The sequence below is a fragment of the Musa acuminata genome, chromosome BXJ1-4 (genome assembly GCF_036884655.1).
Source record: "Musa acuminata AAA Group cultivar baxijiao chromosome BXJ1-4, Cavendish_Baxijiao_AAA, whole genome shotgun sequence".
Lineage (NCBI taxonomy): Eukaryota > Viridiplantae > Streptophyta > Magnoliopsida > Zingiberales > Musaceae > Musa > Musa acuminata.
In genome coordinates, this window is record NC_088330.1 from 6489071 (window position 1) to 6512889 (window position 23819).

Here is a 23819-nt window from a genome sequence, read left to right on the forward strand (position 1 = left end):
TATGATGCGGGAAAATAAGATCATCGATTTGGAAAAATGGACGGTGATCATAACATAACAGCACCTGATGTGTTTATCCTAACTCGCGGTCGAACGTGCAAGAACACACGTCGTATTACTACCCGGTTGGAAACGTTCTGAGGCAGCGACAGGACCCGGTGGGTCCATTCGCTGGGGCCCATCACTTTGGCCGATCACCGATAAGGTACGTCACAATCGCGTAGGAATATGTTTCTGATTTGGAGCACGACATATGAGGACCAAACAAACCATTGTTGTGATTCGCTCACATCATATGGTGCTCGTTTACGGTTAGTTTAATGGAGCGGAAGATGCATGGAAGCATCCCGCGTCGACCCCACGCATTGTATTTCCGTTATTTATGTCACGCGATCTGACAGAAAACCCTCTCTCTCTCTCTCTCTCTCTCTCTCTCTCTCTCTCTCTCTAAATAAATAAATAAATATAGTTATTTATTTATTTATATTGGTTTTACATATTTATTAACATATTTACCCCTCAAAAAAATTAATACCTTGCATGTGTATCTCTTCAAATATTAAATCACTTATATATGTCACTTCAATTAGCATCAGCTTAACCGTTGTTACTGGTGACTATTTAAAAATTAAATTAAAATACCTATAATTCTCTTTGAAATTCTCATAAAATTTAAAATTAAAGGATTAAAATATAATATAATAAAATTATATGAATAAAATCATATAATTTAATTGGCTTAGTTGGTAAAAAACCTTAATGACTAAAATTAGTGGACAGATAAGTAATTGTAATGATCGACATAAAATGAGTAATAACTATGTAACGGAAAAGTAATACTAGCACTGTAACCGACAAAAATTAACTACAATGATACTTCCATTAGTTGTTGGGATATGTAGTAATATAAATGCTGAACATAAATTGAAAGAGTAGTCACCAAAATCACTAATTTTGGGTATGTATAATTTTATTGAAGGGGAAACGATGATCACATAGCACATCATTAAATGATATAATAATAATAATAAATGATATGGTCCAAATATAATATTTCTTTATTATTGATCCGAGTTTGAAACCAACTCAAGCTCAACTTATAGCAAGTTTGATGATAAAAGACAAAAAAGTATTCGATAAGAGATTATATAAATATGGTGAATTAAAACCTAAGTTAACTAAATGGAGAATACAATATATTATGATCTCACGATTACCGAAGAGGCTAGGAGTATACAATGAACTTTTCTTTTATAGATAGTTTAGGTAATTATTATTATCACGATCTAATCTGATTGGATAATTGACTTATCAATTTAGATTAACCTAAATCATATATTAAAATACTTAAGTTAAAATTATTAATAGTATACCCTTCAAACTCTTTTAAGTATATCTTAGTCTTATCTACTTTGACGTGAGATTAATTAATATATTATAAACTCTTCCATTTAAGTGCGTTACATTCTCGTCAAGACCCAGGTCAATCAAACTTTAGCATGATGCATATGATATATAGCTTAATGGTAGTTTCACATCATGATGAGTCATCTGACTCTATCTATAGGTAATCCGTTTTCTACTCGAGCCCTCTCACTATGCTCAAATATTATATCGACTTTGATATACGAAAAAGATGTCACATCTTGATTTTTTTGAATTTTTTTTCCTATAAGATAACATCTTTCTATAGGAACATTAAGAATCATATAAATAATTATTATTTTATTAATATATATAAATTATTAATATTTATTATAATTTTTATTCATCAAAATAAAAATCAAAAGTAGTCTTAAGCTTCATTAAGGAATATAGTAATGTAAATTTAAAATAAAGAAATATTTGCTCTCCACTAAAATTTGATCTACTAGTACTAGAAGATTGCTTTGAAAATGAAAAACAAAGCGAAGATATTTTAGTAACATTTAGTAGGAATTCCTATAAATTAATTGTAAAATAAATACACATCTAAAAGTAAATCATCCTACTAGTATATATCAAATAACTGATAGAGTACTTTTCTAATAGTGAAATGAGAGTACTTTTCTACCGGTATATATCAAATACTTGATATAGGACTTTTCTAATAGTGAATTGAGAGGTTTTATCTTATTGGATGAGTTTATGTTCTCTCAATAGTGGATAGAGTTGTCTCTTACTCGTCAAAGTAGGGGCACATTCCTCCTAATAACGGATGGAGGAATTGTCTAGTCTAGCCCGCCAATCCTCAAAGGGAATCATCTTACTTACCCTTGATAGAAAAATAAGATCATCTCGTATTGTTTATGTTAATTAGCCTTTAATGAGTTATTCCCTTACTCAATTAGTCTAATTGAACTTGATTTAACTAGAACCTGAACCGATCTCTAATCCTCGTTTAACCATTTTAAAACATCTTAGATTAGTATAATTTAGATTGAATTTTATTTGATTTAAGTTAAATAAGTTTGAATAAGTCAAATTGATTTAGAATCACCTTGAATCAACCTAAACTAATAAAATCTAATTTGATTTAATCAATGTTCGGAACCAAATCAAATAAAATAAGGGCAATGAGCCAAGCTACATAATATTAGGCTAGGTTAGGCTAACTCATATGCACTCCATATGACTGTACATGCACCATATTAAGATTGGCCCAATAACCCATAGACTAGCCAAGATTGCATATGACTACTTGAGCTAATCTATGACCTGGGCTTCTATTAGCTAGGCTTAGTCTATCGATTAATTTGTAGGCTAAGCTTGGCCTACTAGTTAATTTTAATCGAAATACTAATTAATTTGGTTAATTTTAAATTATAACATAATAAAATTCTAATTAAAATATATAGTAATTAATAATGAGTCATTACAATATAAAAAATAACAGTAGATTAAAAGGATAAAATTGCATAAGCAATAAATTTATATTTTATAATTAACTATTATATAAATATAATAGAAATCAAATTTTATAGCTAGCTTCATAAAAATTTTAGAAACTATACATACCATGAATAATTTTAATATATTGTAATCTAAAAATAAAATAAAATTTTAAACACTTTAAAAAATTAAAGAAAATATTTATTTAAAAAAACAGTGGAACCTATCTCTTCTCGATAAGTGCAACTCCTCATTCTTCTCGTTGCTAGGCTTAGCTTTACGAGGAACAAAGAAAGAAAGTCACTCCCCTTGAATAGGAGGAGGTGAGTTATCCACATAAGGTAATAATTTTTAAAATTTTAATTCTTTTTAAAATTATTGACAAAAATAACATCATCCAACTTAAATTATTAAATATTCATTTTCTAAATTTTATTTAGAAGAAAGAAAATTTAATAATCATGGCTAAAATTGAGGGATTTGATTATATTTTTTATGATGTGATAGCATGATTTAGGGCATATAGGTATTTGGGTCCTAGAATTAATTTTGACCAATGATTATCTTTTAACTTATTATAAGAGTAATGGAGTTAATTAAAAAAGAGCAGTGGTCTTATCACTTGGGGTACTTGTGGTCATAATGTTACTGGCCTATGTACTCAAAAAGATGTTTATCCAAACCCTAACTTGGTAGTTATACGCATTTTGGCACAGGCTTAGTCTTTACATATATACTAGCTTCCTTGCCACTATAGAATGTATATTATGCTCCAACACCTACCAATACTCTAGATGATACACACAAGTCCTTAATAATATTAAGTGTTAGAAAGAGCGAGATGAAGCTTAGCAGGGTGGAATTAATATTTTAGATAAGTTTAAGAGTTTGAAACCATCTATTTTTTATGGCAAGCCAAATCCAACCTTTGATGAATGTTGGATCTATCAAGTGGAGAAGACATCTGGAGCTATTATATGCAGGAAAAAAATCATAAGATGTCTTTTGCTTCTTTTAATTTGGAAGGGAACGAGGATATTTGGTATATCTCAAAAGGAGGATGTTAGAGATAGGAGTTAATGTTGTGACTTAGGAGTAATTTAAAAATATATTCTGAGCAATTCTCTGATTCAATCTGCTTTGAGAAGAAATAGGAGTTCTTTAGTATCAATCAAGGAAGTAGGACTATAATGAAATATTATCATTATTTCACTAAGCTGACATGGTTCTAATGCATATATTGCCTTCAATGAGCATCAAAGAGCTTGTCACTTTGAGAAAGAGACTTCATCCATCAATTAGAAAATTTGTTTCTATATTGATTTTATTGATGTATGATGAAATACTCAATCAATCTCTAATGTCAAAAAAATTAGATAATGACAATAAATAAAGGACCAAAAATAATATTTTAGTGCTGCGCTATCTATGCACAGGGGATCACATTCTAAACCTTTAAAGTAGGACAAGAGCGGATAATCCAAACATCAGTAGTCATAGCTCAAAGTAACTGTTCTCATAATATGTTATTTTTATGGGAAGATTAATCATTTTTCCAGCATGGGGCAATGTGTATACTTCTTTTATAAGTGAGGCATATGTCAAATGATTGTCTATTAGAACAATATCAACGTCGAGCTCCACAATAAATATCTGGACAATAATAACCAGAATATAAAGGGGAAAGTCAGGTGATGGTCTATGCACTCACTCATCAGGATATTGAAACCTTATGATCTAACATTTAAGGTATAATTATACTCTATGGAATGCTTACTACTATGCTTATATATTTTAATTCTACGTATTTTTTGTATATCATCTTGTTTTGCTATGAGACTACATAAGAATTCTAAGACGATGAGTAATGCATTAATAGTAGCAATACTAGTTGAAGGTTTATTTACGATAATAAATATCAATAAATTTTTAAGAACTAAAGAAGGTTTTGTGGTGTAGGTTGATACTTGAACTTTGATTGTGTTTAAATGTAAAATGAGAGGGTAATTACTTATGCATCTAGACAGTTAAAATCTCATGAGAAGAATTATTGTACTTATGATTTAGAGTTTGCAACTATAATTTTTTAATTAAAAATTTGGAGGCATTATATTTATGAATAGATTTTTAAAATATTTACAAATTATAATAATCTCAAGTATACCTTCGCTCAGAAGAATTTAAATATGAAATAATGAAGATTGTTAGATTTTTAAAGGATTATAATTTTAATATTAACTATCATCTTCGGAAGACCAATATAATTACTAATGCCTTAAGTAGAAAGTCTTCAAGTCTTATAGCTTATATGAATGTTGAAAAGAATTTTATGAAAATAAATTTGTTAAATATAAAGCTTGAAATTTTATCTGAGATAAATAAATATTTTATGATATACTTGATGACACAATTTGGTAGAAATGATTAAAGAAAGTCAGAAGGAAGATGTATGTCTTTAAATGATAATTAAGAAGATAACTTAAGGATTTAGACCAGAATTCCTCTAAGCTGAGGATAGTTTTATTAGATTCCATAATCGACTTTGTGTATACGAGAATCATCTAGTAAAGACACAACTGTTAGAGGAGGCTCATAGATTAAAATTTAATATTCATCCCGAGATCACTAAGATATATTAAGACTTGCATCAAAATTAGTAGTGATATGGTATGAATAGAAACATAGTAGGTTCATCTCTAAATGTATAATTTATTAACAAGTAAAGATAAAATATTAAATACCTATGAGAAGATTATAAAAAGTTTTAATTCTTGAATGAAAGTGGGAGCAAGTCACTCTAAATTTTATGATAGGACTATCGAAAGGATATGATATAATTTGGGTTGTAGTGGATAGGTTCGCTCACTTCCTCCCTGTTAATAAGAAATATTCCTTAGATAATGTTAATTAAAAATATTTTTTTCTCCCTTACGTAATTATATATTTTTAATATACTATTATTTATTATGTTCCAATGATTCAATATTAATGATTAGATATTTTAATTATATAATATTATAATTCGAAATTGAGGGAATTGATTAATATTTGTATGAAAATCAAGTTGAGACTCAACCGGTAGACTAAACCTAACCAACAAGCTAAGCTCAATTAGTAGACTAAGCATAGCCCAACATGGGTAGTTATATGAAGGACATATGATTAGTCCATGAACTATAGCTTAGTGCTATCTAACTTAGTTCATTGTTCTTACATTGTTTGATATGGGCTCATTGATCGAATCAAATCTCATCAATTTAGATCAATTTAGAGTGATTCTGAATTGATTTTATTATTCAAGCTTGTTTAATTTGAATTGAACCTAATCGAGTCTAAATTATACTGATCTATGATGATTTCATATCAATTAAATAATAATTAAAGATCGATTTAATTATATTCTAATTAAATCAAATTTAATTAAACTAATTAAGCTAAGAATTAAGTCAATTAAGACCTGACTGATATTATTTGATACTGATGATGTTTGAAAGATAAATTGAGATAGTTCAATGTATTATTTCATCATAATAGGGATATGATCAGTATAAGATGATTTTATTTTCTTACCGAGAGTGAGTTGGGCTATTCTCTTCGAAGATTAGCGAGTCATCAAAATGACGATCGGATAGTTTTTGATGTCCTCCATCCATTGTGGAAAAAACATAAACTAATCTCGTAGGATAAATGTTCTCCATTTGTTGTTTGGGGAATACTCCTTTAGGTATTTGATATATATTAGTAGGATAGTTGATTTTTAGATATGTATTTATTTTATAGTCGACTCATAACGATTCCTACTCAATATTGCTAAATTTTTTTTAATTTTATTTTTGATTTTTAGAATAATCTCCTACAAACACTAGATCTGATTTGAATGCAAATATTCATTCATCTACTATTACGTAAAATTAGTTAGATTTTATTTTTGAATTGATATAATTCTTAATAAAATCTATGATTACGTTTTTGACTTTTATTTTAATAAATAGTAAATTATAATATATATATATATATATATATATATATATATATATATATATATATATATATATATATATATATATATATATATATATATATATATATATATATATATATATATATATATTAGTAAAGTGATGTTTGACTGATTTCCGATATTGTAATGCTGTAAAGAAAATTCCATAATTAAGTAGGGAGTTAATCCATGAGCAATTATTTAAAATCATATCTTATTATTTAGACGAGGGTGTTAAAATGTATCAGGTTCAATACCAGCACAATGTTTGCCCGATGTATGATGTTGCATAAGTCATCCATGTGTCATACTTTGTTATCATAACATAATGCAATTAATACAACAGAGGTGCCTCTAATTAGTTTTTACCACCAACACTTAATGACACTCTGAATAAATATTTTCATGATATACTTAAACCGTTTGAATCATGATTGATTTCAATTAGACTACTGATTAGTTTAGATGTAATGACCAGTGTCTAAGTCAAGTATAAATTTTATATTGATTTGGGTTCGGATGACATGAAATTTAGATTAAGTTGCAGACAAAGGATTGGATCAATCAATTGAATCTCACCGGTTGGGATCTCTATGATAGTTACAGTCTAATCCGTCATAATATTTTTAGTAATATCAAGAAAGTAGTAGAAAAATTTTATAATTATGATTAAAAAATAATATGTTATTGGCTCTTAAATCAAAGATATATTCAAAATTAAACAAATAAGGAGACGTTACTTGAAAAATCTGAAAATGTGAGACATTATTCTGAAAAAAAATCAAAATAAGTTTTTTTTTTAAAATCGCCCTTCTATATTTAAAATAAAAAGGATTTCAAGAAAATCTGAGGATGAGAGGGCATATTCGGATTTTCCGAGAGATGTTCCTAATAATATCATATGTAATTTTGGCATTGAAAAATGATTTTACATAAGTTATCCGACGTCTACCAAATATATGTCTTTTTTTTGTTTGATTGGGATATATAATCACTGATTTGAGAGGAATATATATTTATATATATACCCTTTTAATTTCTCGTGACTTATTTTTAACAACAAACTCCACATCCGCCGGCCTCGGGGGAGCTCGTCATCCCTCGCCTTCCGTCCCCCCTCCTTTCGATCGTCCTCCCACCATGTGAGCAACTTTCTCTCTCCCCCTTCTTTTCTTCCTTTCTAAAACTATCCTTTCGAACCTGAAATTTCTTGCGCCCGAAGAATCCTTGAATTCTATTGTTGTTCTTCCTCAGGTGGGTCGGGATGCTTCTCAGGCGCCGAAAGATGATGGACTCGAATTGAAGAATTCGAGCTCTACCCGAGTTCGAGGGGTCCGTTTATGTGCGATAGTTGCTGCTAGGGTTGTTCGCTGATGCGATCGTCCCCTCGCCGATTTCTATCCCAAGAAGTCGAGGAGGGGGAATGCTTGTAGACAGCCTGTCGTGGGAGAGAGCATTCGGAGATCGGAGTTGGGGAAATGGGGACAGGATTGAATCTCTTTGGGCTCCATTTGCACAAGGCGTTATGCGTGGCCCTGATGATTCACCTCCTCTGCGATGCATGCTTGTCGATTAACCTCGAAGGTATGTGTGCATGTTAGTTTCTTGATGCCTTGGTGGGTGTGGTGTTGGCGGTTGATGGTGATATCTTAATAAAGGCTGAATCCATATGAAGGGTTGGCGCTGTTGGAATTCCGTTCTCGAGTGGAGTCTGATCCTTATGGGGCATTGGAGAACTGGAATCCCAGCGACAGCAACCCGTGCAGTTGGACCGGTGTTTATTGCGTCGGTGGTAAAGTTGTGATGTTGTAAGTTCGCTGCCCCTTTGTGCTGCGTTTCTCTTGATAATTTCGTCTGCGGTTCTGTTCTTCGCGACTAAATATAGGCTGTTCGTGGACATGATATACTGCTAGAGGAGAAAACTTTGTGTAATGTGTAATGGGTTGTTAAAACGTATTCATGTATGCAGCCTATCGGTTTGGGATTGGCATATGAATTTTCCTAGTAACTACTATAATATTTAAATAATTTCATTTTGATTACCCTGTTCTGTCTAATTTGAATTTGGTGTTTTGAATCAACAACTTCATATTCTTAAACCTTCAACAAAATTTTGTAGCTTTGCTGTGATATCGACTCTTTTTCGAACAGTAACTTCTCCAATGTCTTGCATCCTTTACTTACATGCTAATATGAACATGTTTTTTCTTTCTGCCAACTTTATGACTGAATTCAATTGTTTGTTTTGATTAATCTAATATTAGCTGCCAAACTTCAGCCTAGAGAACCTTCGGTTGAATTGGCTAAGAAGGGTCAACACAGTTAAAATACCCTTTCCTAGTTCATGCCGCTTCAGTTAGATTTAGGCAATAGGTATTCGCTTAGTAAATTAAGGCTTACAGTGTTGGGAAAAAGTTCAGAGATAGGAGTCATCATGAGAAAATAAAAACTTAACAAGCAGCCAAAATCAAGAAAACTTGGGTGGGGCAGATCATGGAAACCTTGCTAAGAAAGCTAATTAATTTGTAATGCTGTCAAGTGTTACCATATCTATACAAAGAGCTTGGCATGTTTTCCTATGATTATATATTGTTTTTCACTTTTTTTAACTAATACCATGAAATTGTATTTGTAGGAAGAGATTTGCCTTGAACTTAGGAGTTGCATATAATTACTACAAATGGGTGAAAATAACTTGTTTGCTGTTTGCCTATCCTTTTGGTCAATTTTTTCCTGACAAGCATATGGGATGAGAAGATCAGCAAGGACCTTGTTAGCGAAACCAGCGCATGCCGCTCAACGTTAAAATACAATTAGAGCATGGTTAAGATTGTTGTGCAGTAAAATAGATCCAGGAGAGTGGCTTCTGAAAAAAAAAAAAAAAAATCAAAGGCTATGAAATGTAGGAGAGGATACTACTTCCAAAGATGGTGCTTTCTAGGAACCATGATTAAAAAATCACAGGAAACAGAAATGGTGTATTGACTTCGTTTTCATGTAGATTGGATATTTAACTTCATTTTTCGAAGCAAAGAACATTGGCATAGAAATATACCAGTTTAATTTTTCATTCATCTTTTGTCTATTGAATTTTCTCCTAGAAAAAAAGAACCTGCTTGTATGTTTCTCATTTCATTTGATTTGCCCAAGATCTAATATGATGCCCATTGGCAGGAAGCTAAAAGAGTTATCTCTGCAAGGAACTTTGGCACCTGAGCTTGGGAAGCTTAGCCACCTGAGAGCTCTGTAAGTTGCATTTTAGTTTCATATCTCACCACTAAAAATCATTGATGTGATATGCAGATGGAAAGCATTGTTATAGTTGCCTAAGTATAAGAATTGTTGAAAATAGAAGGAACTGTAATTTAATAAGGATATAGTTATAAAGAAGTACTGGGAATAGTTTGAGTTATTTGAAGAACTTTAGAGCTTTAAAAAAAAGAAATAATATTGATGTGTAGGAACTATTTATATTGATAAGGCTGGTTATATTGTGTGGATTATTTCCTTTACCTTTCCATATTCCAATAAATTTTATGCACCATCTCTTATTCTTTGCCTCCCATCAAAATTAATTCCTGATAGCTCCATTTTTAAAATTATTCTTACAGAGGAGTATTACTTGAAAGCACCTATTTAGCATGTTGTAATATTTCCCGCTTCCTTGATGGTAAAATGTTCTCAAGAAACGATTTAGTGGCCACACTTTTCTTTGCTTGTATTAAGGGCTCTTTTGGATGATCACACTTCTTCGTACATTGGAAATTACATATTTACTCTCAAGATCCTTAGAAATTAAAATCTGTTTCATGTTTAACAGCGGTCAAGTAATAATCTTAAACTAAATATATAGTGGAATTTCTTCTGTGTAATACTTGCAGCTCTGATAATGTCATCAAACCTTCAGGCCATCCTAGCTCAGTGAAAACAAAGTTAATGTATCCTAATTGTTCCTATTATGTATTAACTAGTTTTCTATCAACAGTATACTTTACAGGAACAAATTTTCTGGAGTAATCCCTAAGGAGATTGGAGGACTAACAAAGTTGGTGCTCTTGGATTTGAGAAGTAACATGCTAAATGGTACAATTCCAAAGGAGATTGGGGAAATGCTATCTCTCAAGCATCTGTGAGTCCACTATTGCAAATATACATGTTTGCGTCATCACCAAGAAAGCTAACTAATGAGGAAATTCTGTTTTTCTTTTTCAGTCTGCTTTGCTATAACAAATTCGAAGGCAGCACACCTTGGATCGAAAATCCCAAATTGCATTTTGATCTGATTCTTGATCAGAACATTTCTTGTGATGCACCTGATGATCTGGGACATGCGAACAGGAAAGCTGGGGATTGGTGAGTTTCTATTTGTTATTTCTAAATGTTTATGGAAATTATGCATATTAATGAGCATGAAGGTAAGTGTGATTATCTTTAAATGAATTTGAGGCTGAAGAATTGCAGTATAAGGTTTGATTTGATCATCACAGTTTTGTATGAGTATAATCTGAATTAAGAACAGAATTTGTTAGCTTCAATATCACAATGCAGTATAGGTACTTTACATAAGCTTCCTCTTCCATTGCAGTCAGGATATATTCAGGCAAGTGTTAGGAGTTAACAATCAACAAAGTAGTAATTGACTATTTCCATATGAAGTCCTGTGTGCTACTGATGAGGTTGAATTTAAGATGAAAGAATAGAAGTGGTCAATAGTAAACAATAATATAGGGTCAGTTGGTAAAGCTTTTTCTTTTATAAATTTTGATTTTTATATGTGCATCTTTCGTATAACATATGAACTTGATTTCATATGCTTTTACAATTCTGCTTCCATTGCTGTTATGGTAAAGTTATAAATTATTTTTCTCATATTACCCAAGAAATGGAAGTGGGGTATGGACCGATCAAGAGTTCAGGAAGTGGCTCATCTTTGGTGCATAAGCACAGAAGCAACCTGACATACTTTGTAGTTTACATGCTCTTTTAAAATGAAATGAGTTAAGATTTTTATTATGATTCTGATTCTATAAGAGTCAACAATTCAAACAGGTTTTTACTGCATCTTTGATATTGTAGTTCCTGATGCGTTTTTTCTAATGTCACAAAATGCTGGCTGAAGTTTTACTAAAAAGGTTTCATCTTGGACACACCCGGTCTCTATGGTTAGGTTGTTTAGTGGATGCTCATTAAATATTGACTTCTGAATGTTGCAATAGATATTATCATTAATTAAACATATAGAAAAGAATGATTCAAAAGATATTTAGGTTATCAGTATAAGATGGCTGCCTAGGTTGACTTCCTTATGAGTGCAGGGGATAAGGTAGTTCGACTGTAGATTATATATGAACAGAATCTCTAGAGATGCTCCTGGTCTCCTGGATATGGACTTTGACCTTCTTAATGAAAATGGTCTATGGATTAAGAAAAATTATGCTGTGATTTAAGAGCTTGGAGTTCATAAAAGTGGGAGCTTGAAACACAGAAATTCTGTATGTGTATCAGGTTTCTGTTCAAGAAATTTTGGGATGGGCATGAAACCAAGAACCACTATATAGATGAGCATGAAGCCAAGAATCTCTATATTAAAACGAGGGCTCATAATCTTTGTTACGTTATTCTCTTAATACTGTTCATTTTTCTTCTATCCAGTTCCCTATTTTTGCATTTGGCTAGTTCTTAGTTTTCATCCTTTACAAGTTTCAATCTCTAAGTATTGAACAGATTTTTTTATTTATGTACTTACTGCTATTAGATATGTATCAGCTTCTGGGAGACTGGCTGGCGAAAACTGAAGAGAATTAACTCCTTTCTGTTCCTGTTTAAAGGGAGAAACATAAAAATCTTTGACACATCATCGCTGTAAGAACTATTCTTATTGCTTGTATTTTTTTCTCAACAATAACTATTCAGATAGCTAATGGTGCAATATGCTTTAACTATTCCAACTGCAGAAGACTTCTGCTTTTGAGCTTCAGATCCAAAGGACTTTCTCACGGATATGAGAAAGGAAAAAGTAATCTAGCCAGTAAGTAGAAAGTATTTACTGATGATTGAATATTCTTGTCCTCTAGAATGTTTTTATTACAATAATAATGATACTCTCTCTTGATTTTAGCTGGTTTTGGCGAGCAGTATATAATGTCAGGTATACATATGCATTCTGTTCGCCGTAGCCTGGTTGAAGAAACCAGGAACCTCCATGCTGCTCCTGGAAGCATTGGCCCTGTAAATCAAGTTGTCATTGTTCCACCCACTGCAAGTGGATCGTTCCCTGCAATAAGAGCCAAATCTACACTTGAGCCATCTCCAGCTCCTATAACTCCAAGTCCACTACCCATTTCTCCATCTGTAACTGATCCTGAACCAACACAAAATTCTGTGGCAAATGATCTATCATCAAGTAAAAGATCAGCAACTTGGACATACATTCTTGTCCTTTCAGTGGCTGCTTTACTTCTTGCCCTAGCGGCACTCGTGTATTTGACTTGCCGTCGCAAGGGTGTGGCTGCAACCGGTCCTTGGACAACTGGTCTAAGTGGTCAGTTGCAGAAGGCATTTGTATCAGGTACATCCTCTTTTTCTTACCTTACTTTTGGTCATTATTAATATGATAGTATAATTACTGAAGCTACAACCCTAAATAAACACTTCATGTAATCTGTGTTAGCTGAGAGAAAAGTGCATGTATGATATGTATAAAAATTTAAGTTGTGTGAAATGTCGACTGATATGGTGTTATCAGAATATTCTCAAGGTAACCTTCTCTGTAATATCTTGTTGGGTTGTTTCGTAATGGGTGTACTTCAAGTCAAATTGAAGCACCAAATTAGCTTACTGAATGAAACCTTATTATATTCTGCATAGTTTAGGGAGTACCCAAGACCATACGGTTCCCCCCACTAACCATATGTTTCTGTTCAATGGCACTCTTTCCCCACTGTTGGCAAGGGTGGTTGTGTTCTGTTTCGATTACATATGGAACTGTTACTGAATGAACTAAATATTTTGTTCTTGTGTATATTGACGCACAACTTTCACATATGCAGGGGTGCCAAAATTGAATGTCTCAGAGCTGGAAGCTGCTTGTGAGGATTTCAGCAACATTATTTGCAGCCATCCAGATTTCACTGTCTATAAGGGAACATTATCGAGTGGGGTTGAGGTTGCAGTTGTGTCCACAAGTATCACATCTGCCAGTGATTGGTCGAAGCATTCGGATTTTCTTTACAGGAAAAAGGTTTTCATTCTTGGTATCTTTGAAGCAAAATGCCTTCTCTGGTTAAGTACAAACTGAACACATTATTGTTGTGTGGTTGGTGCATTGATGTTTCTTTGTCATTTTGGACGTGCAGGTTGACACATTATCTCGTATAAACCACAAAAACTTTGTCAATCTCCTTGGTTACTGCGAGGAGGATGTGCCTTTTGTGAGAATGATGGTCCTTGAATATCCATCCAATGGTACAATCTATGAGCATCTTCATGGTAAGAAAAGTTGATGCATTCGTGTTTGATGAAAGCTTAAGTCAGCAGCAGGTAGTAACAGACCAAACGATTAACGGGTTTTACTTGTGTGTATCAGAAGAATTTGAGCATCTTGATTGGAGTGCTAGAATGAGGCTAATTATGGGGACTGCCTACTGTCTCCAGCACATGCATGAACTGAACCCACCCATATCGCATCCCAAACTGCGCTCAAGCTCCATCCTCATATCAGAAGATTTTGCTGCTAAGGTGACCTCAGTACACATCTTATGGTATCTGTTAGCTTTTCTATCAAGGGATGTTTGATCATACTAGTTGACAGGGAAGACATGCTATGCCATTTTGTCATTGGTACGTATGATCAAATGCTGTGGCTATCCGATGCAGGTAACGGATCTCAGTGTTTGGAATGAAATCGTTGCCAAGCAAAAGACTCATGGAGCTGGTGACCTCGATCAGTCTGAATCCCTGTCTGTTGATCCTGCACGCAACGTTCATGATTTTGGAATATTGATGCTAGAAATAGTTTCTGGAAAAGTTCCAAACCCCGAAGAACCAGAATCCCTTCTGAACTTGGTCAGCTCACACATACTTGTCACAGCACTAGAAACTAATGACAGCCTTGAACTTTTTCTTGTTCTTGAGTTTTCTGAGAAGTTCTACCACAAATTTTTTTTATCTCATTGGACTAGAAGATGTGGTACGGGATCTAAGATATCTTCTTTTCTGAAACTACAGGTTGCGGAGTACCTAAATGGCAACGGAGGCGCCAGCTCTTTGGTTGATCCTGCTTTGAAAGCCCACAAAGATGAGGAACTCCGTATCATTTCCGAGGTCATCCAAGATTGCGTTAATCCCGACCCACCGAAGAGGCCAACCATGAAGGACGTCACTTCCAAATTGAAGGGAGTGATACCTATTTCACCTGAAGCAGCCATGCCAAGACTTTCTCCACTTTGGTGGGCAGAACTGGAGATCCTGTCCATTAAAGCGAGCTAACCTGGTTTTGTTGCTTGTTCCAGACCTGGATCTCCTCGCGGATTTTGTGCCTCAACTTTGTCTATTTGTCGTCGTTCATCATTGTGAACCTCAACATGCTTATGTCTTTCTCCTCTTCGATGGACGTCCTCTCTCTGGGGATCCATCATCCTCTCATATAGCCATAGCAATCAATCCTGTACCAGAGATCTGCCGCGATGTGCAAGCATCAAGGTGTGTCAATATGGGCTACTAAGAACATGAAAACATATCGTCATTGTATTTGCTATTACCACAACTTGGTTTATTGGGGGGCCGAGACATTCTCTTATAATTTCTATACAACGATTATGGTTGTGGCTATTTTGAGGTCTATCAGGTTATAGACATTTCATCCTTACGATATGTATATCAAATTAAGCTGTTGATACCACCATAAGAGTACACTTCTATGACATGGCCATGTAATCAAGCATGAATCAGTACATCGTCATCATCCCCGCAAGTGGCACTGCCGCCACGTGACGCTTGCCGCTATTACTGCCTTTTTCCATGCATGACAAAAAGCCGCCCCATGTCAAGATGGCTGCAGTCTACATACGTACAATAGACCACAAATATACGAAGTCGCATGAAGCATCAAAGACACATTTAGTTGCTATCTACTGACATCACATTATAAGATATCTCTCTCCTCTTGCTGCTTTCTCTATCTACCGCCTTTGCCATAGGGAATGAAAACCGAACTCGTGTCCACCACGATGAACAGACACGATAGTAACCAAACAACATATAAGTCATATAGATTTTACGTATTAGTACACCCTAACGCGTGTCTATGGACAAATTCAACGTCCACGTTACATGTTATCGTCTCCTCAGCGCATTCACATGATGGCTCTCTCTCTCTCTCTCTCTCTCTCTCTCTCTCTCTCTATATATATATATATATATATATATATATATATATATATATATATATTCGTTTTCTTAGGTCGTATACATTGAGTCAATACCTCATCCACCGCGGCTGTGGCTCAGGTCCCGTTGGTGGCCCCACTCGTGGACCGAAAGGTGGAGCTGCTTCCCCGTCGCCAGCAGCTCCACCGCCTGCTTCGGCGTCAGGATGTCCGACAGCAGGGTCCTCGCCGTCTCCAGCCTAAGCCGATCTGCCGCCTCCACCAGACCCGCCATCGCCGCCGCATATGACCCCATCGCTGCCACCACCTCCGCGTCCCCGTCGTCGCCAATCTCACCGCGGGAGGTGTCGCTCCTTCGCCACCTCTGCCGCTCCTTGACGATCGGGAGCAGCGGCCGGTCGGCCAAGTTCTCCTGCAGCGTGGCCACCTGGGACGTGATCCTGTTCTCCTCCAGCAGCGTCGACCGGTGGAGCTCGTTGACGAGGACCAGCTGTGGCGCCGACAGCCCCACCAGCCCTTCGCCGTGGGAGGCGAAGGTGCGGCCGGCGAGGTTGTCGAGGTGGGCCTCGAGGCCGGCGGAGCTGAGGGAGTAGATGAGGCGGATGAACATGGAGGGGCGGCAGCCGCCGACCCAGAGGACGGCTTTCTCGAAGGAGTTACACCAGGGCGGGGCGAAGAAGGCGGGCCCGTCCTCCCGCAGCAGCCTCCGCCGCCGCTCGTAATACTCTTCGTAGTGCCGCACGCTCTTCTCAACTAGCTCCCGGAGCTCCATCTCGCTGCGGGCCCTGCTCCCATTCTGGCTCGATATGGCTTGGAGGAGCTCGTTCAGATCGGCTCCCTGGATTTGGAGCCACTCCTCGTAGCAAGCCAAGAATCGACACTCCATCGTCTCCGAGCTACAAGAAAACAAAACGAGGCTGATTAGTACTTATAGAGGGCGGGGGAGGGAGGAGGTAAAGGCAGAGGCAGAAGAACGGGATAGAGACTGTGAACCCGCGGCCGTCTGTGGGGCCAGAAGTTACGTCATGAAGTTAGCCAAGGCGTGAATCCGTCGAACAAGACAAGACGAGAGGCTTCGGACTTCGAGCTATCAGCCTTTTATCTCTTTGTTTGTTTCGCCGTCCTCTGTGTTCGAGTCCGTGCTTTCCTCCTTCCAGCTGGAGAGGCGGAGGAGGGGGTTTAGCGTCCCCTGTGGCTCACGAGGAACCCATGGTCGTAGCACGTCGATACCAACGAGGGAGATAGCCCACGTCAGAGCTCTCAGCGTGCCACATCGGTTGGGTCCGTGGCTGACTTGGCAGGGCTCGGTCGTGAGGGACGGCGGTTCCGCTACCCTAAACGGAGGCAAACGGCAAGGGAAAAGCCCGGGCCAGAATCGAGGGTGACGCTAACCGCGCCCGTCGGCGAGAGGTGGTCTGCTGCATGGTTCGTGACAGCAACACCTGTTGGTGCATGCCTCGGTTTTTTATCGGGATGCTTCTGGGCGTACCAACCAAAAAACTAAGCGTTGTAGTTTGGCTTCATCTACATCTGCTGCGACCGAACCGTAAAATCCCAGAAGAACCGATTAAAAGTGGTCACACTACGCAAACGAACAACTTTGCTTCTGTGGTACAGTCGAAGACGATCGAATATGGTAACAAAATTATTTACTTGCATTACGAAGGAAAACAGCAGCAGAGCAATGAACACATACGGGCATACACTACTGGTCTTTGCCAAAAACAAAAAAACTATTGGTTCATTCTGGAACTCTCTCTCTTTTCTGTACAATATATATTTACACAAGGACCATATTTTGATTAAGGATGTACATCACAACAAACTACTGGGGAGATACGACTTCCAAGTTCCCAACAAGTACATGCAAGTCTCAGCAGATCTACTAATCACCTAATAACGAACGAATAACGTCATTTCACGGTGAGAACAACTTGCAAGTAACAATGGTGAAAAACCTTGCTGGTTCCAGCAAGGTCGAATTCCTTCGTGGCACACGGCATGATTCAAGGTAAGCCAAATGAACACACTACAAAAATTAGAGATCACATCATTAAGAGAATGCTTCCACAAAGCCTGGAAGTACTTGATCATGGAGAGGTAGAACCAGGAAGGATTGATGGTCTGAACCAGATTGCAGCACAAATGTTCGGGGCACCTTATTGATGACCAAGCAAATACTGAACATCTGGAGGAACTTTCCTCTGCTCCAATTTCAACGGCCCATGAAGCAATCAACGTTTTGGGATCAAAGAACCTACACATATAAGCCCAAGTACAGAGAAACAAATTAGTTGCGATACAATAAGCATAAGGTAAATAAACATGAAGGACAACAGAGGTGTATAAGAAATAACTGAGAAGGAAGAAGGCAGAGAAAAAAAAAAAACAAGGAAATCATCATTCCAACTATAGTTACTGTTAAATACACCAAAGACAAAAATAAATCTCTCACCTTTTTCATTTTGACACCCGAAATTAAAAAGGAAGAACAAAAGTAAAATAGACAAAAGAACCTCTTTAAATGTGTTCTTTTTAGTTTTTACGTATAGATTAAAAAAAAGTAACTTGAACCGAGGAGACAGATGGAGAAAAAGCACAGTTAATCAACCACTCCTATAGAAGCAAGAATGAGCTGCCAAGCATATCCCATTTGGTAGAAGGACAACCCTGTTGTGGGAAGTCCCAGGTTCCTTGCCAAAATTTCTGGCAAAAGACCTGAGCATCTGGTTCGATCATTAAACCAAATGGAGAGGCACTCTCCTAAGGTACGGGAAATTTAAGTACCATGATATATTTCTAAAGAACTAATACTATCTTAAGCTTTTTCTTTGTTAAAGATATATGATGAACACTTACATCTCTATTTGTAGTCTTGTAGTGCTCATCTGTACAGTCTCATTGTTCCCAGCTATGATATTTCAAAGCTGTCTGACTTACTCATCACTGCAATTTACACTTGAGAGAACTACTGCCGAAGCTTTGAAGTTTTATCTGCCCCACCCTCCACCTGACCAAAGAGCTACTTCAGTCAGAGGAAAAAAAAGAACTATTCTAGCTACCAGATAGTGAAATGTATCTTGGAGTCTATAATGTACTCCAAAAAAGGTAACTGTCAATAATCTCATTGGTACTCTTAACAATTAAAAGTAAACCTCATTACTTATAGTATCTGAACACTTGTGTGAACATGATCTTGACATGGCATGGTGCCTAGAGTTCCAGCCATTAAAAAGCACCATTGTGCCAAGAAAAGGTTAATGAGACCAAGAAGCCATATGATATCTCCGCTTCCCCTGTCAGTTAGGTTCTGAGTTGTCATAACTTGACTAACACATCCAAGATATCTTTCAATTAGCAATATGTATATAGAACTCCTGCCAACCAGAATGCATCTCCTACATCTCCTCAAGGTAACATATATCTCCTGTTGCAAAATCTGATAATTCTATACAACAGACCCATCTCAATGTTGGGCAAAATCTTCACCCGTTTTTCTCCTCATCATTGCCTCTCAAGTCCGGTGGAAACCATCTTTAAAGATCAAACTCAGTGAATAACCAGAATCAAACAAATCACCTAGAAACATGTGCTGATTTGCAAAAGGCAGCCATAACGTCCTTGCTAGATAAAAATCAACAAATACGCTGAGGTAATAAAGTACACAAATGTTCATTCACAACTCTAGTATACGAAGAGTGGCTGACTTTTCTGAACACAGAAGCAACATTAATCTGAAAACTGTTTTGTAACTGGAGTTAGCTAATGAGCGCCAAATTCTTTTATAAACACTTTTAACTTGTATCTTTAGCTTCTGAATGGCTGCTGACTTCCAAAATGTGAGTTTAATTTAACATGAAGATATAACAAGACATGTTTCCCATGTCTAAATATCAGTGTCCATATACTATTTTGGATATCTCATGGTCATTGAGATACTGAAAATAGTAACAAGATGCAATTGTATAGTTTTTGTTCATGTATGCCAGTTTATCTATCTCGTAACAGAACCCTGCTGAGGTTTAGCTGAGATACACCATATTTTGTAATTATTTTATTTTACTATAATTAATTTTGCCTGTGCTTTTAAGGTTTTTGAGTTGTACATCCTACATCACTTACGGTAGTGACAAGTACACAGGATGGGCTATCACAAAAAGCATGCTACAGTAGTTTTTTCTATTTTCAATACTCTAATTTCACTTTTAAAATGCTACTGTGTCTTAACCATGACAAATCATCATCAATATTATCCCTGGAGTATGTAGATGTATCATTATTTCCACTGTGGAAACTATGGTCAAGGGAAATAATAGGTGTCCTATTCCATTTCCCACTTCTAGAACTTCACATCAAGCAATCCTAGGGCCTACCAATGTAAACTTTCACATTTGATGGGATATATAACCATGGGGGTATACCAGTAGGTCTCTCTGATCAACCATTCGTCAAATGTGCCTACAACATCATCAGCATGGCAACTAGCTAACATGGCTCGATTCCATTACAACTATGCATGACTAACATTAAATTGCAAATAGCAGCCATGCTGTCAGCATGTGCAGATGCTTACATTTGCAGAAAATGTTAGGCGCTTTGACAAAGACATTCCCACATTAGAGCCATACATGACATCATGTCTAATACGGCTCTTATATCGTTTGTCATGAGTAATCAAATGAGATAACTGACCCATTAATTTATTGAGCATGTACTACTTGCTCAAAGTGCTCAGGTTCAAGTTATCAAATTTTTATAAGTCACTACAAGTCTTTGGCCACTTTCAATGTGAGATTAAGTCGGATAGTATATAACATGAAAATATAATATATTCAATTTGATACATGTATAGTGCATAATATATGTCTAACAAAATGTATACTTACTTCCGTACCACTGCCTAGAGGATCATAGGAGAAAAAGATCAAACTAAGATTTTTATTGAACAATTTTCAAATGCTGAATTATATCATCAAACTATCTCAAGTTTAATATAGAGATAGATGAACAGTTGACACTACAATCAGCAACACTGCTGAAAAGTACAAGTATATCTTCCAGGGAACTTCTGGGAAATGCCCAGGGCTTGAAACTTTGTATTAATAAATCCAAAGAAAAGTGAATTATTTTACAGATTTATTGATTATCAACCAATGTTAAAGAAGGCACAAAAAATGTGAAGGCTCTATTTGCAAGATTAACTTGCTCTAGAAAAGCAAGCAGTAATATTCTCCAAGTGGAATAGACCATTATCAATAGATAATTTATTCCAAACAAAACAATAAAAAGGGAACTTCCTGATAAACACTGCATTTCTTTTCTAGTAAAATCATGGAGCATATGATCCTAGATGCATTTCAATCTTGTTAGATTCAATCAACTTATAAGACTTTCCAAAAGCTTTTGCTTGAGATTTTTTAAACTAACACATGATAAGCAACTTTAGTTTCCTCAGTTTTTTGAACTAACACTGTTGGGCAAGAAGCAAAGCTATGAAACGGAAACTGCATAACAATATGAACCACATATGGCTGAAAAGAGGAGCATCAAAAGGCAGAGAAGCACTTACTTTTCCTTTTACCTTTTTTATTATTACATGCTGGTGTTAGTTTTGAGAACGGGAGGCGACTCGTAAACAAGGTGTTTTAACCCGGGCTTGAGCTCCTTGTTGCAGAACTCTTCATACTCTTCTCCATCCCCAGCCTTTTTCTTTACCTCGACCACAACCATTGAAGGTGTGAGCTCGTATATGTCCACACCGATGGTCAATGGGCCCTTCTCACCCTCTCTCGTTCCTTCCAAGCTGATCCGGCAATCCTTCCTCCTAACCTTGAAGCTCACGACCTTTGCAATCTCCTCCAATTTCGATACGATGTCCGAAACGGGCTCCTTGGACAGGAACCTGGTCATCTCCCCTGTTTCTTCAAACAATCCGGAGAGGTCAAAGCCCCTGGAGAAAGATATGATATCGAATGCGTTAAGGCTCGGTGGCCTTGGCAGTGTCTGGAGCTGCTCATCGGAGAATGTTGCCGGGCAGGAAGCGACCGAGCAGTCCGATTCTGATCCTGATTCGTATGTCTCATCCGGCTTAGGTTCATCACTCTGCACTTCGTCATCTGCTGGATCATCGAAGCTATGTAATTGGTTGTCTTCGATATAGAATCGGACATGCCGGAACCCTTTCTTGAACCAGGGATTCTCCATGATCTCCGGGATGGTGATTCTGGTTTGGGGATTGACATCGAGGAGGCGGCGGAGGAGGTGGACGAGGTCCTGCGAGAACCACCGGGGGCACCGGAAGGTGCCTTTGTAGATCTTCCGGTACATGGCCACGATGCTGCGGTCGTGGAAGGGGAGATAACCCGCCATGAGCACGAAGAGGATGACGCCACAGGACCAGACGTCGACCTTGGCGCCGTCGTAACCCCTGCGGGAGAGCACCTCGGGCGCGACGTAAGCCGGCGTGCCACAGAAGGTGTGGAAGAGCCCGTCGCCGCGCATCTGTTCGGCCACCGCAGACAGTCCGAAGTCGGAGACCTTGAGATCACCGTACTCATCGACGAGGAGGTTCTCCGGCTTGAGGTCTCGGTGGAAGACGCCACGGGCGTGGCAGAAAGCGACGGCCGAGATCAGCTGCTGGAAGTATCGGCGGGCGGTTTCCTCTAGTAGGCGGCCCTTGGAGACGCGGGAGAAGAGCTCGCCGCCGCGGACGTACTCCATCACGAAATAGATCTTGCTCCTGGTGGCCATGACCTCGAAGAGCTGGACGACATAGGGGTGGCGGACGCGGCGGAGGATGGCGATCTCGCGCTTGATGTGAGCAACGAGGCCACCCTTGAGGATCATCTCCTTGTCGAGGGCCTTGATGGCGACGAGCTCATTGGTGTTCACGTCGCGAGCGACGTAGACCTTCGCGAAGGTTCCGGCGCCGAGGAGCTTGCCCACCTCGAAGCGCCCCAGGAGGAGGCCACCGTCCTTCTTCCCCCTCTTCTCGTGCTCGCTCGTCGTCGTCGGGGCCGTCTCCGCCATAGAAGATCTGATGTGCCAACCCTTGTTCGCCCTCGTCTTCCTCCTCAAAGCATCTGATGCGGATCTCGTTCTCTTCCCCTCTTTAATGGCGCCAATCTATTTGTTAATGTCGTTACAACGGGGTTTGAGGGATGAGAAGCGTCGCGGAAATATCGAGTGCCATATAAAGGGGAGGGCGAGGGCGTCCGCGGTGGAAGGATGGCTTCTCCGAGACGAAGGAAACGTGACGGCGGTGACGGGAAACGGCAAGCCGTCTAAGGTAACGACAGCGGACAAGGAAAGCTGTTTCCTTGTTCCGTCTTCCGCTCAAACCCTGTGATAGGCCGTCACAAAATAGAAAAGCAACACAACCTCTTCGTCGATACCCCATGCTCTTCGTGATAGAAAGAAAAGAAACCGACGCGTGGCGCCCACTTTTCTGGACGGTGTCGACTTGGGTACATCAAAATTGAGGCGCTTAACGCTGTTCGTTAGATGCGGTGGATCTTGCTCGGGTGCGGGCCGCAGCCGGGACGGACAGCTGGAGGGGAGTA

At 37.5% G+C, this 23819-nt stretch overlaps 3 protein-coding genes across 8 annotated transcripts; 1 reads left to right on the forward strand and 2 right to left on the reverse strand.

The window, feature by feature from the left end:
* Window positions 1-7906: 7906 nt before the first annotated feature.
* Window positions 7907-15700, forward strand: LOC135582494 (protein MALE DISCOVERER 2-like). Of its 3 annotated transcripts, none has more exons than XM_009397440.3 (14): window positions 7907-8013; window positions 8126-8455; window positions 8547-8679; window positions 10046-10117; window positions 10857-11000; window positions 11084-11224; window positions 12638-12733; window positions 12826-12899; window positions 12990-13439; window positions 13921-14111; window positions 14227-14359; window positions 14457-14608; window positions 14747-14935; window positions 15098-15700. In XM_009397440.3, the coding sequence occupies exons 2-14, from the start codon at window positions 8350-8352 to the stop codon at window positions 15356-15358; spliced, it is 2142 nt and encodes a 713-aa protein (XP_009395715.2). In that variant the 5' UTR covers window positions 7907-8013; window positions 8126-8349; the 3' UTR covers window positions 15359-15700. The 3 variants fall into 3 exon arrangements, with proteins under 3 accessions (XP_009395715.2, XP_065017570.1, XP_018680800.2); XM_065161498.1 differs by having other exon boundaries at window positions 14460-14608; XM_018825255.2 differs by lacking the exon at window positions 12990-13439.
* Window positions 15701-16354: 654 nt separating this feature from the next.
* LOC135672035 (protein DOG1-like 3) lies at window positions 16355-17143 on the reverse strand. The gene has a single exon (XM_065180490.1). It carries the CDS (start codon window positions 17141-17143, stop codon window positions 16355-16357), a length of 789 nt encoding a protein of 262 aa, XP_065036562.1.
* A 793-nt stretch (window positions 17144-17936) lies between these two features.
* LOC135644081 (CBL-interacting protein kinase 19-like) lies at window positions 17937-23594 on the reverse strand. Of its 4 annotated transcripts, none has more exons than XR_010498428.1 (3): window positions 21839-23594; window positions 19117-19267; window positions 17937-18514 (listed from the first exon to the last, which is right to left on the reverse strand). XR_010498428.1 is itself a non-coding variant. In XM_065161527.1 (2 exons), the coding sequence occupies exon 1, from the start codon at window positions 23284-23286 to the stop codon at window positions 21850-21852; it is 1437 nt and encodes a 478-aa protein (XP_065017599.1). In that variant the 5' UTR covers window positions 23287-23594; the 3' UTR covers window positions 17937-18514; window positions 21839-21849. The 4 variants fall into 4 exon arrangements, 2 of the variants coding, with proteins under 2 accessions (XP_065017599.1, XP_065017587.1); XR_010498427.1 differs by having other exon boundaries at window positions 21827-23594; XM_065161527.1 differs by lacking the exon at window positions 19117-19267.
* Between the last annotated feature and the right edge of the window lie 225 nt (window positions 23595-23819).

Bases quoted from the DNA above. Each gene is read 5' to 3' on its own strand.
- LOC135582494 (XM_009397440.3), top strand. From the start codon at position 8,350: ATGGGGACAGGATTGAATCTCTTTGGGCTCCATTTGCACAAGGCGTTA. The intron at 11,225-12,637 runs GTGAGTTTCTAT...GATATGTATCAG, and splicing joins AACAGGAAAGCTGGGGATTG to CTTCTGGGAGACTGGCTGGC. The intron at 13,440-13,920 runs GTACATCCTCTT...TCACATATGCAG, and splicing joins GCAGAAGGCATTTGTATCAG to GGGTGCCAAAATTGAATGTC.
- LOC135672035 (XM_065180490.1), bottom strand. From the start codon at position 17,143: ATGGAGTGTCGATTCTTGGCTTGCTACGAGGAGTGGCTCCAAATCCAG.
- LOC135644081 (XM_065161527.1), bottom strand. From the start codon at position 23,286: ATGGCGGAGACGGCCCCGACGACGACGAGCGAGCACGAGAAGAGGGGG.